Below are 16,216 nucleotides of genomic sequence, written 5' to 3'. Positions count from 1 at the left end.
TTCCCCTTCCTCAGCGTCTGAAGGGCCAATTGACTTGAACATCATTGATCAGCGCTCATTACTGGCCTGGCATCACCCCATACAAGAGATCTCTAAGGCCTCTTTCAGACGGGCGTTGCGGGAAAATGTGCGGGTGCGTTACGGGAACACCCACGATTTTTCCGCGCGAGTGCTAAACATTGTAATGCGTTTTGCACTCGCGTGAGAAAAATCGCGCTTGTTTGGTACCCGAACTTCTTCACAGAAGTTCAGGCTTGGGATCAGCGTTCTGTAGATTGTATTATTTTCCCTTACAACATGGTTATAAGGGAAAATAATAGCATTCTGAATACAGAATGCATAGTAAAATAGCGCTGGAGGGGTTAAAAAATAAATGAATAATAATTTAACTCACCTTAGTCCACTTGATCGCGTAGCCCGGTATCTCCTTCTGTCTTCATCTGATCTCTGTGCAGCAATAGGACCTGTGGTGACGTCACTCCGGGCATCACATGATCCATCACATGATCTTTTACCATGGTGATGGATCATTGGATGAACAGAATGACGTCACCACAGGTCCTGTTGCTGCACAGAGCTAAGATGAAGACAGAAGGAGATGCCGGGCTACGCGATCAAGTGGACTAAGGTGAGTTAAATATTTTTTTATTTTTTTTAAAGGGAACCTGTCACCGGGATTTTGTGTATAGAGCTGAGGACATGGGTTGCTAGATGGCCACTAGCACATCCGCAATACCCAGTCCCCATAGCTCTGTGTGCTTTTATTGTGTAAAAAAAACGATTTGATACATATGCAAATTAGCATAAAAGAGTCATATCTTACTTGTGTGACCAGAGAAGAGTCATATTTTCAAGCTCTGACTCATCTCAGGTTAATTTGCATATGTATCAAATCGGGTTTTTTTACACAATAAAAGCACACAGAGCTATGGGGACTGGGTATTGCGGATGTGCTAGTGGCCATCTAGCAACCCATGTCCTCAGCTCTATACACAAAATCCCGGTGACAGGTTCCCTTTAAAAAAAAAATTATTTTTTTTTTAACTCACCTTAGTCCACTTGATCGCGTAGCCCGGCATCTCCTTCTGTCTTCATCTTAGCTCTGTGGAGCAACAGGACCTGTGGTGACGTCATTCTGTTCATCACATGATCCATCACCATGGTAAAAGATCATGTGATGCCCGGAGTGACGTCACCACAGGTCCTATTGCTGCACAGAGATCAGATGAAGACAGAAGGAGATGCCGGGCTACGCGATCAAGTGGACTAAGGTGAGTTAAATTATTATTTATTTATTTTTAACCCCTCCAGCGATGTTTTACTGTGCATTCTGTATTCAGAATGCTATTATTTTCCCTTATAACCATGTTATAAGGGAAAATAATAATGATCGGGTCCCCATCTCGATCGTCTCCTAGCAACCGTGCGTGAAAATCGCACTGCATCCGCACTTGCTTGCGGATGCTTGCGATTTTCACGCAACCCCATTCATTTCTATGGGGCCTGCGTTACGTGAAAAACGCACAAAGAGGAGCATGCTGCGATTTTCACGCAACGCACAAGTGATGCGTGAAAATCACCGCTCATGTGAACAGCCCCATAGAAATGAATGGGTCGGTATTCAGTGCGGGTGCAATGCGTTCACTTCCCGCATCGCATCCGCGCGGAATACTCGCCCGTGTGAAAGGGGCCTAAGGGTGTTTTTTGTTTTTTTTTGGAGGTTTTGAGCCAGATTTTCCCTTTTAGGTTTTTAAGTTAAAGCCAGAAGTGGATTTGAAAGGAATCTGAACTATAAATATGATGGACTTATATTTCTCCCTGCTGGATCGATTTCTGGTTTAGGCTGAAAAACTTGCCTCCTCCAAAAAAACTATGTGTGAGAACCTTCCCTAAGGCCTATTGCACACGACCGTATGTCTTTTTCAGTGTTTTGCGGTCCGTTTTAAACGGATCCGTTGTTCCGTTTTTTGTTTCCGTTGTGTTTCCGTTCCGTTTTTCCGTATGGCAAATACAGTATACAGTAATTTCATAGAAAAAATTGGGCTGGGCATAACATTTTCAATAGATGGATCCGCAAAAAACGGAACGGATACGGAAGACATACGGATGCACTTCCGTATGCATTCCGTTTTTTTGCGGACCCATAGACTTTAATGGAGCCACGGAACGTGATTTGCGGCCAAATATAGGACATGTTCTATGTTAAAACGGAACGGAAAAACGGAAACGGAATGCATACGGAGTACATTCCGTTTTTTTTGCGGGCCCATTGAAATCAATGGTTCCGTATACGGACCGTATACGGACCGCAAAAAACGGCCAGTAAACGGGAAAAAAAAACGGCCGTGTGAAAGAGGCCTAAGTGTGAAAAGAATCATACCCTAATTACTTTGGATGAAAAAGACTGATAATGCGTCCTGCATCATTTCTTGCCTTCAGTCGGCGGGCTCAACATTCCCTGAAGATAAAGCATAACATCCAATACAGCAGATTATCCAATCCAGGGATGCTCAATCTGCAACCATCCAGCTGTTGCAAAACTACAACTCCCAGCATGCCTGGACAGCCTACAACTATTAGGGCATGCTGGGAGTTGTAATTTTGCAACGGCTAGAGGGCCGCATGTTGAGCATCCCTGATCCAATCCATGGCTAAACTGAGCTCCGTCCTTTCCATTGACTGGTATAGTGCGGTAAAAAGCGAAGAGCTGCATTCAAACAAAATCTCAACATGAAGTGAATATCTAGCTTTGGACACCATTTTATCCTTAGGCCCATTGCCCGGGTCAATGGAGCTCCAGTTTTTACTGATTTCCAATTTTCTGGATTTCTTGTGCAACTAGCCTTACTTTACATCTGTGCACACCAGTGTTAGTGAGATCCGGCAGGCTGCGCATCGGTTTTAGGCCACCGATTCTCTGCATATTTGCCAGATTGCCGCCTGATCTCCGCTGGTCCCCATTATAGTTAATTGGGCCAGATGGCAATCATGTCGTTTCTGGCAATGCCGGATCCAAAGATCTCACTAAGGCTTGTGTGAAACTAGCCGAAGCTACCGTGCTTCCCCCGAGTGGTGGCTGCAGGCAAGCCAATGGTTTCCAAGGGGGGACTTTCAGGATGTTGACTAGGGTTATCTGGAACTGGGAAACCTTTTTAACATTTAGATATTCACTGGTCCGTATTTTCCCGCAGAGACTGAAGGTGATCTAGAGATTATTCCACCAACTACAGAGAAGCAAGGTGACTGTCACCTACCGGATGACGTGAAAGACACGCATGCAGATTTACATACAAAGTCTGGCACGTTGCAGCAAGATGAAGGAGGAGGAAATGAGGATGAAGGAGGCGGCAGAGAGCTGCCCCAAACATTCTTCAGCACAATGAGTCACAGGTAGGAATGTAGAATTTACATTAAACCACTTACCTGTAGATGACATAAAAATTGATTAGTAATGTTTTAAGATAAGAAAACGTGGGGGCGGGTGGAGCAGTATCTAATCTGGCCTCTGCTGCCTCCTCAGAAAGAAACAGATTAGCACAAGTACTTGCTAGATTGGTTATTACCTAGCCATCATTTAAAGGGTCCATGTATGGCCGGGTTCAGATCTGCGTTGTGAACTCCGACACTGTAATCCGTTCACTCTATCCGGCGTACTTGATGGCTTTCAGACGGAAAAGAAATGCTACACGCAACATTTTTTTTGTCCAGACGAAAGTCGGCATGTATGCCGGAAAGCGGCCGGATTACCGCCAGATCCCATTACATTGAATAGGGATCCTGCGGTGCACGGAGGTATCCGGCTATGTCAGATATGGTGAACTCCGGCAGTCTGTTCCTCTGGCAGAACAGACTGCCGGAGTTCACAGTGCAGATTTGAACCCAGCCTATATAGAAAGAATACACTGCGCATCAGACGCATGCGCAGTGAAGCAAGGTATGCCGCCCTCTTCTTCATCGCCTCATGTGCCTGAAGCCGCTGGAAAAAAGTTCCAGACTCTTCTGCTAGGTTTGAATTTCATTTGTGGGGACAGACTGGTTTGTGATGGGCAGCCGTATAATGGAATGTAGGTGGTTTAGGATCCCCATACCAGGTGGCAGGTACCCTTTAAGCAGCAGGATATAAATCAAAGTACTGTTCATCTGGCCCATGTGTGATGGTGGAACACTTGTCTTGTTTCTTTTCAGATTCAGTGACCTTGTGTATGAAGATGAGGACGGTTTACCCACGGAATATTTCTTGGACTCCTGCTATGCAATAGTCCCAGTTTTGGGTATGTGTCTATTATGTATCTTCAACTTGCAGGATAACAGGCCGAACTGGATGGACAAATGTCTTTTTTCAGCCTTATATACTATGTATTGACTGTATTGTTTGCTACATAAGCAGATTACATTTTAGGCTGGGTTCACACTTGAGCGTTTTACAGCGCGTTCAAACGCGCTGTAAAACGCTCAACACATGAAAACCAATGCTTCCCTATGGCCCTGGTTCTCACTTGAGCGTTTTACAGCGCGTTTGAACGCGCTGAAAAACGCCCTACGCTCAAACAAGTTCTTGAGCTTCTTTGGGGCGTTTTGACGCGCGTTTGTGGCCATAGGACACTGCAGTCAATCACACAAACGCGCGTCAAACGCGCGTTTACTATTGCAAAAAACGCGCGACAAAAACGCGCGTTAAACGCGCATATAAAATGCGCTCAAGTGTGAACCCAGCCTTAGGGCTTGTTCACACGACCATCCTCGTGGTTCCTTTGCTATTGCATTTTTTGTCTAAAACCAGGACAGAAAAATGTAGGAAAACCTATAACCGTTACTCCTTGTCAATACAAAAGCGGGAAAGTATGACACCCTCCACTAATTACATCTTTTTACGTATCTCAGTGACATCAGAGGACATTTATTATCAGCAAAGGTACAAGGGCAGATTAACTCATTGAGTTCTATTGGAGGGTTTTCTAGGCATGCTCTGTGACCTGTGCAAAAGTCAGGAGGGAGCAGATAAGCTGTGATATCACCTATTCTGAATGGCGGATTCTGTGTTATCTATCTCAAAAGATGATGGATAGATAGATATGAGATAGATAGATGGATAGATATGAGATAGATATGAGTAGGGCTGCAGCTAACGATTATTTGAATAATCGATTAGTTGTCGATAATTCCATCGATTAATCGGCTTGTGTAAAAGGGGGGTGGGGAGGGGCCTTTTAAACTCTCTTGCTTCCTGTCCCTACAGAGGCCTAAAAGGACATCCTCCCATGTGCTGTCATGTTGGATTCCTGGAAAAACAATTACCATTAAGACTAATTACCGATTATTATTTTTTGCAGTCTTTGGGAGTGGTCCAGTCTGACAGCCATTTCCAGCTTTGCAGCACTGGCCCTTCCTGTCAGGATTTGTTTACTTGACTGCATCAATGTCATGCCATATACACCGTGCCTCCACTGCTGCCAGTCACTGGTCTCTGCTGTATACGGCATGAGACTGCTGATGCAAGTGATTGGCTGCAGGGATCACATGGTATTTACAGCTGTGTCAAGCTATATAAGCCCAGACTGGAGATGTGGACTGGAGAGGCAGCCCTGGAAATGACAGAGGATTAACTAGTTAGTGTAGGATGTTTTTTGTTGTGGTAGTGCCACACTGGTCTGCAAAACACTGGCACCAGCTGTGTTAACTCTGTATCCATTGACTTGGCAGGATCCGGCGAAAGATGGGGCATGGCGCGGAGGCAAGGACCCGGAAGCCCACGGAATGTCATCTGTATGTGTGTTCTCGGGTTTCTGGGTCCGAGTCTCTGTGCTGTAAACGACATGTCCTAACTTTCAACGCATCTTGCGGATCGTGGCCCCATTGAAGTCGATGGGTCCGCACCGTGATGCGGAGTTCACGAGGCTGGTATCCGTGTTTTGCAGACTCGCGGTTTGCAGTCCGCAACAACAGCACGTGAATGTACCCTTAGTTAAATAGGGTAGCCCTTTCAGAGTTGCAGTTGCTAAACAACTTTTATGAGGGTAAAACAGCTGTAAGCATTCGGATAACAGGGTTAATAATATTCTTTGTCTCTCCGCAGACAAGCTTGGACCAACTGTATTTGCACCTGTAAAAATGGATTTTGTTGGGAATATTAAGGTGAGTTAGGAATGATTCTTGCATGGACCCACCTGTATTTAATGCAGTGTGACTCACATCTAGTGCGTTCATGAATTATTGGTACAGCTGTGTTGTCCATAGCATATAGTTTGTAGCACTGCCAACATTAGTCTAAGAATTTTCCATTTGCAAATGTTTAATGAGAAATAATTTTACTACACTGGATGGATATTGTGGGAGGAGAGATGCTACCTACAGTAGACTAGAAGAAAATGTGAACAGACCCATAACACTTACACAATCCAGGAGACATTTTGGCGTTTGAGTATCTTCTGTAGCCTTTATTATAATTTATTGGATTCCCGTTCTCATCTCATACTTTGCTGGCGTATCTCTAGGATATGCCATCAATGCCAGATAGATGCAGGTCCCACGACTGGGACACGCACCTATCTCCAGAACAGGTCCCACCAAGTGGAGAGCGCACCTCGAAAGCTCAGTCACCCTCCATCCCTTTGGGAGCCCAGTTATGGAGATAAGAACTGGTCCCCGAGAAGGGACCCACACCTATCTGACTTTAATGGCATGTCCTAGCGATATGATATCAAATCTGAGGTGGACCAACCCGCTTTCTGTTTAACACTCATGAATGGACATTGGGTATGCCAATGCTGACCAACATTATTGTTCCTCAGGTCTGATCAGTTTTTATTTTAACTTCTCAGAAAATAAATCAGAAATACATAACCAATAAAGAAGAATTGACAACCCTTCAGAAGATCGTTCTCCATGAAGTGAACAATAACCTGTCCCAAGTGCGCAATTCAGCAACTGATGCCCTTCTGTGGCTTAAAAGGTGATAAACATGTGTGGAGCTGGTGAGATCTACCAGTGACTGTGCTGAGCTGGTAATACGTGCACATAAATAGAGCGGACTCTATGGGCTATTACCTTGCCAATTTTGTCAGGGCTGGCCAACCAACTTATGTGTATTGAGGTGTGCCAGCAGATGTGGGGGGGGATAGAAGGGTTGGGCATGTTGGGTTTCAACATGCTCGATCTTACTGTTATCAAGTGAGATAAGTCAACGCCAGAGTTGTCAACAGCGATCTCAAGTGTATTGCTTGACCCTGCAGCTGTTAACCGTTGGAGTAACAACCCTGTTACACTGCCCAATGTCCGGGCTCTGTGAGCGCCAATGGATTATAACACATCCATCGTTGCTTATTTGCACCGGCCTCATTACACACGCCAGTGCAAACTGAATGTGGGAGGCAGGGGCGTACATAGAAATCATGGGGCCCCATAGCCTCCCCGCACAAATATAAAGTACAATTTAAGTTTTATATATATATCTCCAGAAAATCACAGGGCAGCGTTATCCCCTTGGTCCTGGGGTCCAAACACAATCCAAATAAATATAACGCAGCACTCCTTGGATAAAAAAGTGAAAAAATGTGATATTTATTCAACACTTGTTGATACAGGCAGCGTTTCAGCTCTCAAAGAGCCATTATCAAGCCAAGTGAAACATACAAGTGACGGTGCATATATAGAGACATTGCAGGAAGTAATCAGTGCTAATTCCCTGATTAGTTACACACTGGTGCATATAAAAACTCAGTAAAAAGACAATTCATTCTCATGTGACAATTCATGGTGTAGCAGCCTTCTGACGCTCATATCCGTGATTATCTACAATTTTTTAGTGCTTCATGTAAAGTGCAATCGTGCTTCACCCAATAGTGATAGTAGTTAAAACATCCATGGCTTGCTCAATCACAATTCACACCTGTAAGAAAAGCGCATATCACAGGAATCCATAAGCTTCAGTTACCTTGTGCTCTCGCCGCGCTATATGAAAGATGGAGCATCGCTCCATCTCGGCGTGTCACTCTGCTTACTGCGCCTGCGTTACCCTCGTGGCGTAGTGCATCATGAACCCGGCGCTCGGGGCGGGTCAGTATCGCAACATGCGAATGTTTGACTCCGCCTCCCACCCTGTGTTTCTGTATATCACAGGACGAATCATTAGAGAGGCATTATAGTCGCCGCATGTGGACATCTGGCCAGTTGCCAGTGTCCCATCATGTAGCGACTCCATGCCATCCATCACTATAGCCATTAGATCTACGCAGCCAGGCGCTACCTGCACTGAAGACAACTGTAACTACTTTGCAAAGACACAAGCCTAGGGTATGTAATCATTGTAATCGTTACCTATATTTTATTGAGGACTAAAAATAATCTTAATCACTATCTATATCACCCACCCGGATTATTTCCCAGTGTATTTAGCAAATAGGCCCTTGCATCCATATACTCACACATTAAAGTCTCTCTGTAATAATGGTAACGATTAATATTATAAGGTAACTGAAAAGGATAAAACCTGGATAAGCGATCTCTCCTGTAGGTGTCCACAACTCACAATGAGTAACTGCGGAATATAAAAAATACCAAAATTAAGTAACACAATCCTTAATTTATCATTCCAGAGGTCACCCTAAATTCTATATTTAACCCTTTGGAGTTAAGCGTTTCCAAACGATGGATCCACCTAAGTTCGCATTTCTTTAGGAGGGACACTCTATCTCCCCCCCCCCCCCCCCCCCCCTCCTCAGCATGGCAACATGATCAAGTATCATAGACCTCAGTTCTTGTTCTTTATGTTTATACTCACTAACATGTTTGGATACCGGAATGTCTTTCCTCTCATTTCTAATACTGAATCTGCGGTTGTTCAAACGCGTCTTCACGTCTGTGGTTGTCTCCCCCACATACAGCAGCTTGCAGGGGCACCACAAGACGTAGATCACCCATGAAGAATCACAGGTGAGGTAAGGTCTAATTGTACATTTTTCTCCTGTAACTGGATGTACAAATTCCTTCCCTTTTTGCATCAGTTTACAATTGACACAATTGAGGCTGGGATAACTGCTGTTAAAGAAAGTCTGTCGTGTGCGTGCTTGTTCTGGAACACTAGTCCTCACCACTCTATCTTCAATGTTACGCGTCCTTCTATACTACATCAATGGGGCCTCTTTAAAAGCTGCCATGTTAGGGTAACCACTCTGTAATATACCCCAATGTCTCCAGATGATTTGTTCCACCTTAGAGCTATCTTCATTGTATGTGGATACAAAAGGTATCCGGTTGGAGCTTTGCTTAGGGCGTGATTTTTTCACCTCCTCATGAGGGATTGATTTTACTTTATTAATGTGTCCCTTTACTAATGCTGTGGGATATCCCCTTTCCAGGAAGGAGTCCCCCATTTTTTCCAAGGCTCTATTTAAATGTTCTTCCTCATCCACAATCCTTTTAACTCGTAGCATCTGACTATATGGGAGCGAATTAATCATCCTAGTTGGGTGACAACTTGCAAATTGTAGCAAAGTATTTTTAGCGGTTTCCTTGACATGCAAATCTGTATGTAGCTGCCCATCCTTCATGTATACCTGTGTGTCCAGAAATTGTACTCTTTCACTGGATGCCACCAATGTGGACTTGATATGCTCATCCATACCATTAAGGAACGAATGGAACTCCACCAGAGGATCCTGGGCTCCTGTCCAGATGAGGAACACGTCGTCTATGTACCTCCACCACATAAGAACATGTCTATAGTGGGGAGATACATAGACAGCTCTAAGGTGGAACAAATCATCAGGAGACATTGGGGTATATTACAGAGTGGTTACCCTAACATGGCAGCTTTTAAAGAGGCGCCATTGATGTAGTATAGAAGGACGCGTAACATTGAAGATAGAGTGGTGAGGACTAGTGTTCCAGAACAAGCACGCACACGACAGACCTTCTTTAACAGCAGTTATCCCAGCCTCAATTGTGTCAATTGTAAACTGATGCAAAAAGGGAAGGAATTTGTACATCCAGCAACAGGAGAAAAATGTACAATTAGACCTTACCTCACCTGTGATTCTTCATGGGTGATCTACGTCTTGTGGTGCCCCTGCAAGCTGCTGTATGTGGGGGAGACAACCACAGACGTGAAGACGCGTTTGAACAACCGCAGATTCAGTATTAGAAATGAGAGGAAAGACCTTCCGGTATCAGAACCTTTTAGTGAGTATAAACATAAAGAACAAGAACTGAGGTCTATGATACTTGATCATGTTGCCATGCCGAGGAGGGGGGGGAGATAGAGTGTCCCTCCTAAAGAAATGCGAACTTAGGTGGATCCATCGTTTGGAAACGCTGAACTCCAAAGGGTTAAATATAGAATTTAGGGTGACCTCTGGAATGATAAATTGAGGGATGCAGGAGGTGGCCCGCAATATGCCGCGACCCAGGCTTCTGGCGACATTAGGGTTAGTGTATATGATACTTATGATATAAGGATTGTGTTACTTAATTTTGGTATTTTTTATATTCCGCAGTTACTCATTGTGAGTTGTGGACACCTACAGGAGAGATCGCTTATCCAGGTTTTATCCTTTTCAGTTACCTTATAATATTAATCGTTACCATTATTACAGAGAGACTTTAATGTGTGAGTATATGGATGCAAGGGCCTATTTGCTAAATACACTGGGAAATAATCCGGGTGGGTGATATAGATAGTGATTAAGATTATTTTTAGTCCTCAATAAAATATAGGTAACGATTACAATGATTTCATACCCTAGGCTTGTGTCTTTGCAAAGTAGTTACAGTTGTCTTCAGTGCAGGTAGCGCCTGGCTGCGTACATTTAATGGATATAGTGATGGATGGCATGGAGTCGCTACAGGATGGGACACTGGCAACTGGCCAGATGTCCACATGCGGCGACTATAATGCCTCTCTAATGATTCGTCCTGTGATATACAGAAACACAGGGTGGGAGGCGGAGTCAAACATTCGCATGTTGCGATACTGACCCGCCCCGAGCGCCGGGTTCATGATGCACTACACCACGAGGGTAACGCAGGCGCAGTAAGCAGAGTAACACGCCGAGATGGAGCGATGCTCCATCTTTGATATAGCGCGGCGAGGGCACAAGGTAACTGAAGCTTATGGGTTCCTGTGATCTGAGGTTTTCTTACAGGTGTGAATTGTGATTGAGCAAGCCATGGATGTTTTAACTACTATCACTATTGGGTGAAGCACGATTGCACTTTACATGAAGCACTAAGAAATTGAAGATAATCACGGATATGAGCGTCAGAAGGCTGCTACACCATGGATTGTCACATGAGAATGAATTGTCTTTTTACTGAGTTTTTATATGCACCAGTGTGTAACTAATCAGGGAATTAGCACTGATTACTTCCTGCAATGTCTCTATATGTGCACAGTCACTTGTATGTTTCACTTGGCTTGATAATGGCTCTGTGAGAGCTGAAACGTTGCCTGTATCAACATTGTTGAATAAATATCACATTTTTTCACTTTTCTTTCCAACGAGTGCTGCTTTATATTTATTTGGATTGTGTTTGGACCCCAGGACCAAGGGATAACGCTGGCACCTGATAGCTTGAAGCTAGGAGTGCTGCGTTATATTTATTTGGACCATTTTCTACGCCCACCCCGTTCCCCGCCCACGCCACACGCACAAATTTTAGACCTGGCGTGAGCAGGGAAAAGTCGCACATAGCAGAGCAAATAAAAGCTGTGCCACCATCTGCGCCTGAAATACTCTTAATTAAGGCGTATTTCAGTATAATAAATGACCCCCTATATGCATAACTTTGGTTACATCAGCATGCTGCATCTAAAGATGGCAGAATTGGCGCTTGCTCTAGCCCTGCCAGCTTAACCTATGTGTCAGTTGTAGGTTATAGCTAACAGTTTATGGCACAGGCTCAACTCCTGAGCCTGCACCATCACTGTGTTACACATGTAGGTAGCATTCCCTGCCTCTCAGTATCCTATTAGAAATAGGATATATATTTTATATGCCCTATATATATATGTGTGTGTGTGTATATATGTATATATATATATGTGTGTGTGTGTGTGTGTGTGTGTGTGTGTGTGTGTGTGTGTGTGTATATATATATATATATATATATATATATATATATATATATATATATATATATTAGTCCAAAAAATGACAACACTGACAAAAAAGCAACAAAAGCGGGAGCCAAGCCCAACGGGAATAAGCAATTACCCCAAATACAAATGGAATAAAGGGCAGCCCTCCAAAATAAAAATAAAATAACTTCTATTCACCCATGTGGTACAGCCTTGGGAAAGGCTCTATTGTTGAGATGAAACATTACTGTACCACATGGGTAAATAAAAGTTATTTTATTTTTATTTTTGGAGTGCTGCGTTTTTATATATATATATATATATATATATATATAGTACAGACCAAAAGTTTGGACACACCTCATTCAAAGAGTTTTCTTTATTTTCATAACTATGAAGGCATCAAAACTATGAATTAACACATGTGGAATTATATACATAACAAACAAGTGTGAAACAACTGAAAATATGTCATATTCTAGGTTCTTCAAAGTAGCCACCTTTTGCTTTGATTACTGCTTTGCACACTCTTGGCATTCTCTTGATGAGCTTAAAGAGGTAGTCCCCTGAAATGGTCTTCCAACAGTCTTGAAGGAGTTCCCAGAGATGCTTAGCACTTGTTGGCCCTTTTGCCGTCACTCTGCGGTCCAGCTCACCCCAAACCATCTCGATTGGGTTCAGGTCCGGTGACTGTGGAGGCCAGGTCATCTGGCGCAGCACCCCATCACTCTCCTTCATGGTCAAATAGCCCTTACTTTCAAAGTTTTCCCAATTTTTCGGCTGACTGACTGACCTTCATTTCTTAAAGTAATGATGGCCACTCATTTTTCTTTACTTAGCTGCTTTTTTCTTGCCATCATACAAATTCTAACAGTCTATTCAGTAGGACTATCAGCTGTGTATCCACCTGACTTCTCCTCAACGCAACTGATGGTCCCAACCCCATTTATAAGGCAAGAAATCCCAATTAAACCTGACAGGGCACACCTGTGAAGTGAAAACCATTTCAGGGGACTACCTCTTGAAGCTCATCAAGAGAATGCCAAGAGTGTGCAAAGCAGTAATCAAAGTAAAAGGTGGCTACTTTGAAGAACCTAGAATATGACATATTTTCAGTTGTTTCACACGTGTTTGTTATGTATATAATTCAACATGTGTTAATTCATAGTTTTGATGCCTTCAGTGTGAATCTACAATTTTCATAGTCATGAAAATAAAGAAAACACTTTGAATGAGAAGGTGTGTCCAAACTTTTAGTCTGTACTATATATATAAAATATATATATATATATATATAATTATTTACAGCACAGTGTGTGACCACACTAACGGTCAGAATTAATGGCTGTCTACCCCGTCTGTGCTGGCTGAGGATGGGCTCCAGGAGTAGGACCTGTGCTTCTGATGGCTTCTTTCTGCGCTGTCTCCAGTCCAGATTCTAGACTACAGGTCACAGAGGTCAGGAGTCAGGAGGAGGTCAGAGCAGAGGAGCGCTGCTGGTTGTGACCTGGGCCCTCTATTTCTTTCTCTCACAGGGCTCTGCTGCATTCTCTGTAATGATGACAGATACGGCAGGCACGTGAGGCGCAGAGTCCAGAGTGAGATCAGGAGGCGGTGTTTAAAAATCAGCTGGCCAATAAGCAGTGCAGAGAGCCAACCATCTTCCTGTGTATTGGCCAGCTATGTATCCCACACACGCCATGGAAGAACCAATAAAATTATAGATTAGGCAGTTGGCGGGCAGCAGCAGAGGCAAGGAGGAAGGGAGACAGTAGTCAGAAGAGAGGCGGAGCTATTTAGCCTCATCGGGCCCCGCAGACGCACGGGCCCCATAGCAAGTGTGTGCTCTGCCTCTATGGGCGGTACGCCAGTGGTGGGAGGAAAGATTACTAACCTAGTTGACAGGGGCAGACTGGGAACTTGAAGTGGCCCTGGATAAAAATTCTAAAAGTGTCCCTGTTTTGTACGCAGGTCCAAATTAACAGAAGGGGGGCAACACAAGTAGGGAGGGTCAACAGTACCATGGTGAAAAATACCATCCCAGCAGAACCAAATAAAACTGTGTAGCACAATATACTGCCCCAAAAGCCGTCCCTGTGTGGTGGCCATCAATAGCTACCCTCTTCTGTCCTCCTCCAGTGCTCTTTTATTAAAATATGGAGCAGGAGGGGTTAGGAGCAGAGGTGCGGGTCACAGCAGTTGAATTCAGGAAGGCCTGTGCGGTCGATGGCCGGGTACATGAGTACCTGATTCTCACAGCTCATTATGTCCTGGGCCAGCAGCAGGAGAGGAGGGCTTGGGTGGCACCCTGGGGGCATCAGCTCACCGGGAAATTTCACTGTAGGGTCTATGACCAATCCGCCCCTGCTAGTTGATCCTCCCTCTTTCAGTTCTGTTGACTATCGGCAACGCACCCCTAATTACACAGGCAAATGTCCTGCAGACGAGTGATTGCTCGTTGATCGTCTGCCCGATTATACGGGCCAATTGTCGAGAACAAGTGTTGCTATGAACGCTTGTTCCTGATAATTGGATTGAAAATCATGCAGGTAATAAGGCCCTAAGACTACTGTATTATGCTGGCAATGGCAGATAATTCTATCACTGAATCCCAATGATCGAGGCACAGTTCCATTCATCATGTGGAAGGAAGGTGCTAAACGGTTTGTATCCTCATATGCTTCTTGGCTCCCTTTTAAGTATCCCGGGAGTACAGGTGTCGCTTGCGGCAGCAGTGCCATATAGAAGGCAATCAAGTGCTGCCGGCATCAACAGTTCAAATGTTGTTTAAGTTGCACCCCTGAAGATGCTCCTTGAAGAAAAGGGGTGAAGAAATAATACTACAGTACAGACAGGAAAACGTATTAGCCCTCAGTCTGTTACCTGAACTCTATCATCTCGCTCTCTTATTATGGCCTGTTTGGGCCAATTTTACATGTTACAACACCATGAAAGAGGTTTTCTGGAGTTGGATATCGATGACCTATATTCGGCATAGGTCATCAGTATCAGACCGGCAGTGGTCGGCCTCCCGACACCCCCACCGATCAGCCATTTACGGAAGCCTGTGCCTAGATCATGTGACCGATGAACGTGACATCACCAGAGCGCTGGGTGGCGGGGGTTGCCATGAGTCGGACCCCCGCCAATCTGATATTAATGATCGATCCTTAGGATAGGCCTTCAATATCAAAATCCCAGAAAACCACTGCTTTGTCACTATTACTATATTAATAAATGCTAGAATTGTTTTTGGTGAAGTGTCAGATAGTGAATGGACCACAAGCACTAAATGCACCTGACGAGGCTCAGAATCCTAACTTTCCTTTTCTTGCCGCAGAGGACTGAAGTTCCTATTTCAATTTCTCACGGAAGTGAAAAGTGGTGAAAATAACATTCAGACAGCATTAAGTAAGTAGGAGACCTGCATAGTGTGTTATGTGGCCCTCAGCCTGCACCTCCCCCATCTTCATTACTTGCAAGACTTTCCCTAATCCTAGGCTAGGTCTACACAACGACATTTGTCGCGCGACATTTTGTCACACCAATGTCGCGCGACAATTTTCATAATGGTGGATTTTTCTGCGACTGCAGTGCGACACCATAGAATACCATTATAAAAATTGTCGCGCGACAAATGTTGCAGTGTAGTTGTTAAGTCGCGCGTCAAATCTCGCCGTGTAGACCTAGCCTTAAACCAGCCATATGCATGAGATATTTGTCAGCTGAAGGCTCATATAGCCAACAGCTGTCTCTCCCCATCTCCATACATGCATGCTCGGCTGAGTGTGCATGTGTTGTGAATGGGAAGAGAGGAAGAAGAAGCCTCTGGCAACAGCTTTTCTCCCTGAGAATAAAATGGTTGGGCAGGTCATATCCAACTGCCTGATCTCCATCAACGCTGTGTATCAACAGCTTTAGGCCTCCTGCACACAAACGTTTTTGTTTTTTGTTTACAGTCCGTTTTTTTGCGTTCCGTATACGGAACCATTCATTTTTGAATGGTTCCGCAAAAAAAACGGAATGTACTCCGTATGCATTCCGTCTCCGTTTTTCCGTTCCGTTGAAAGATAGAACATGTCCTATTATTGCCCGCAAATCAAATTCCGTGGCTCCATTCAAGTCAATGGGTCCGCAAAAAAA

At 44.2% G+C, this 16,216-nt stretch overlaps 1 protein-coding gene across 1 annotated transcript in view; it reads left to right on the top strand.

The window, feature by feature from the left end:
* PLEKHA8 (pleckstrin homology domain containing A8) overlaps nucleotides 1-16,216 on the top strand; it is a 61,547-nt gene that overhangs the window by 38,648 nt on the left and 6,683 nt on the right. The window contains exons 8-12 of the mRNA XM_040433565.1: nucleotides 3,192-3,390; nucleotides 4,186-4,271; nucleotides 6,074-6,132; nucleotides 6,819-6,949; nucleotides 15,414-15,484. Of these exons, the coding sequence (XP_040289499.1) occupies nucleotides 3,192-3,390; nucleotides 4,186-4,271; nucleotides 6,074-6,132; nucleotides 6,819-6,949; nucleotides 15,414-15,484 (546 nt within the window). The remainder of the gene's footprint in view (nucleotides 1-3,191; nucleotides 3,391-4,185; nucleotides 4,272-6,073; nucleotides 6,133-6,818; nucleotides 6,950-15,413; nucleotides 15,485-16,216) is intronic.

The sequence above is a fragment of the Bufo bufo genome, chromosome 5 (genome assembly GCF_905171765.1).
Source record: "Bufo bufo chromosome 5, aBufBuf1.1, whole genome shotgun sequence".
In the NCBI taxonomy this organism is placed as follows: Eukaryota; Metazoa; Chordata; class Amphibia; order Anura; family Bufonidae; genus Bufo; species Bufo bufo.
This window is presented reverse-complemented; position numbering and strand designations above follow the sequence as displayed.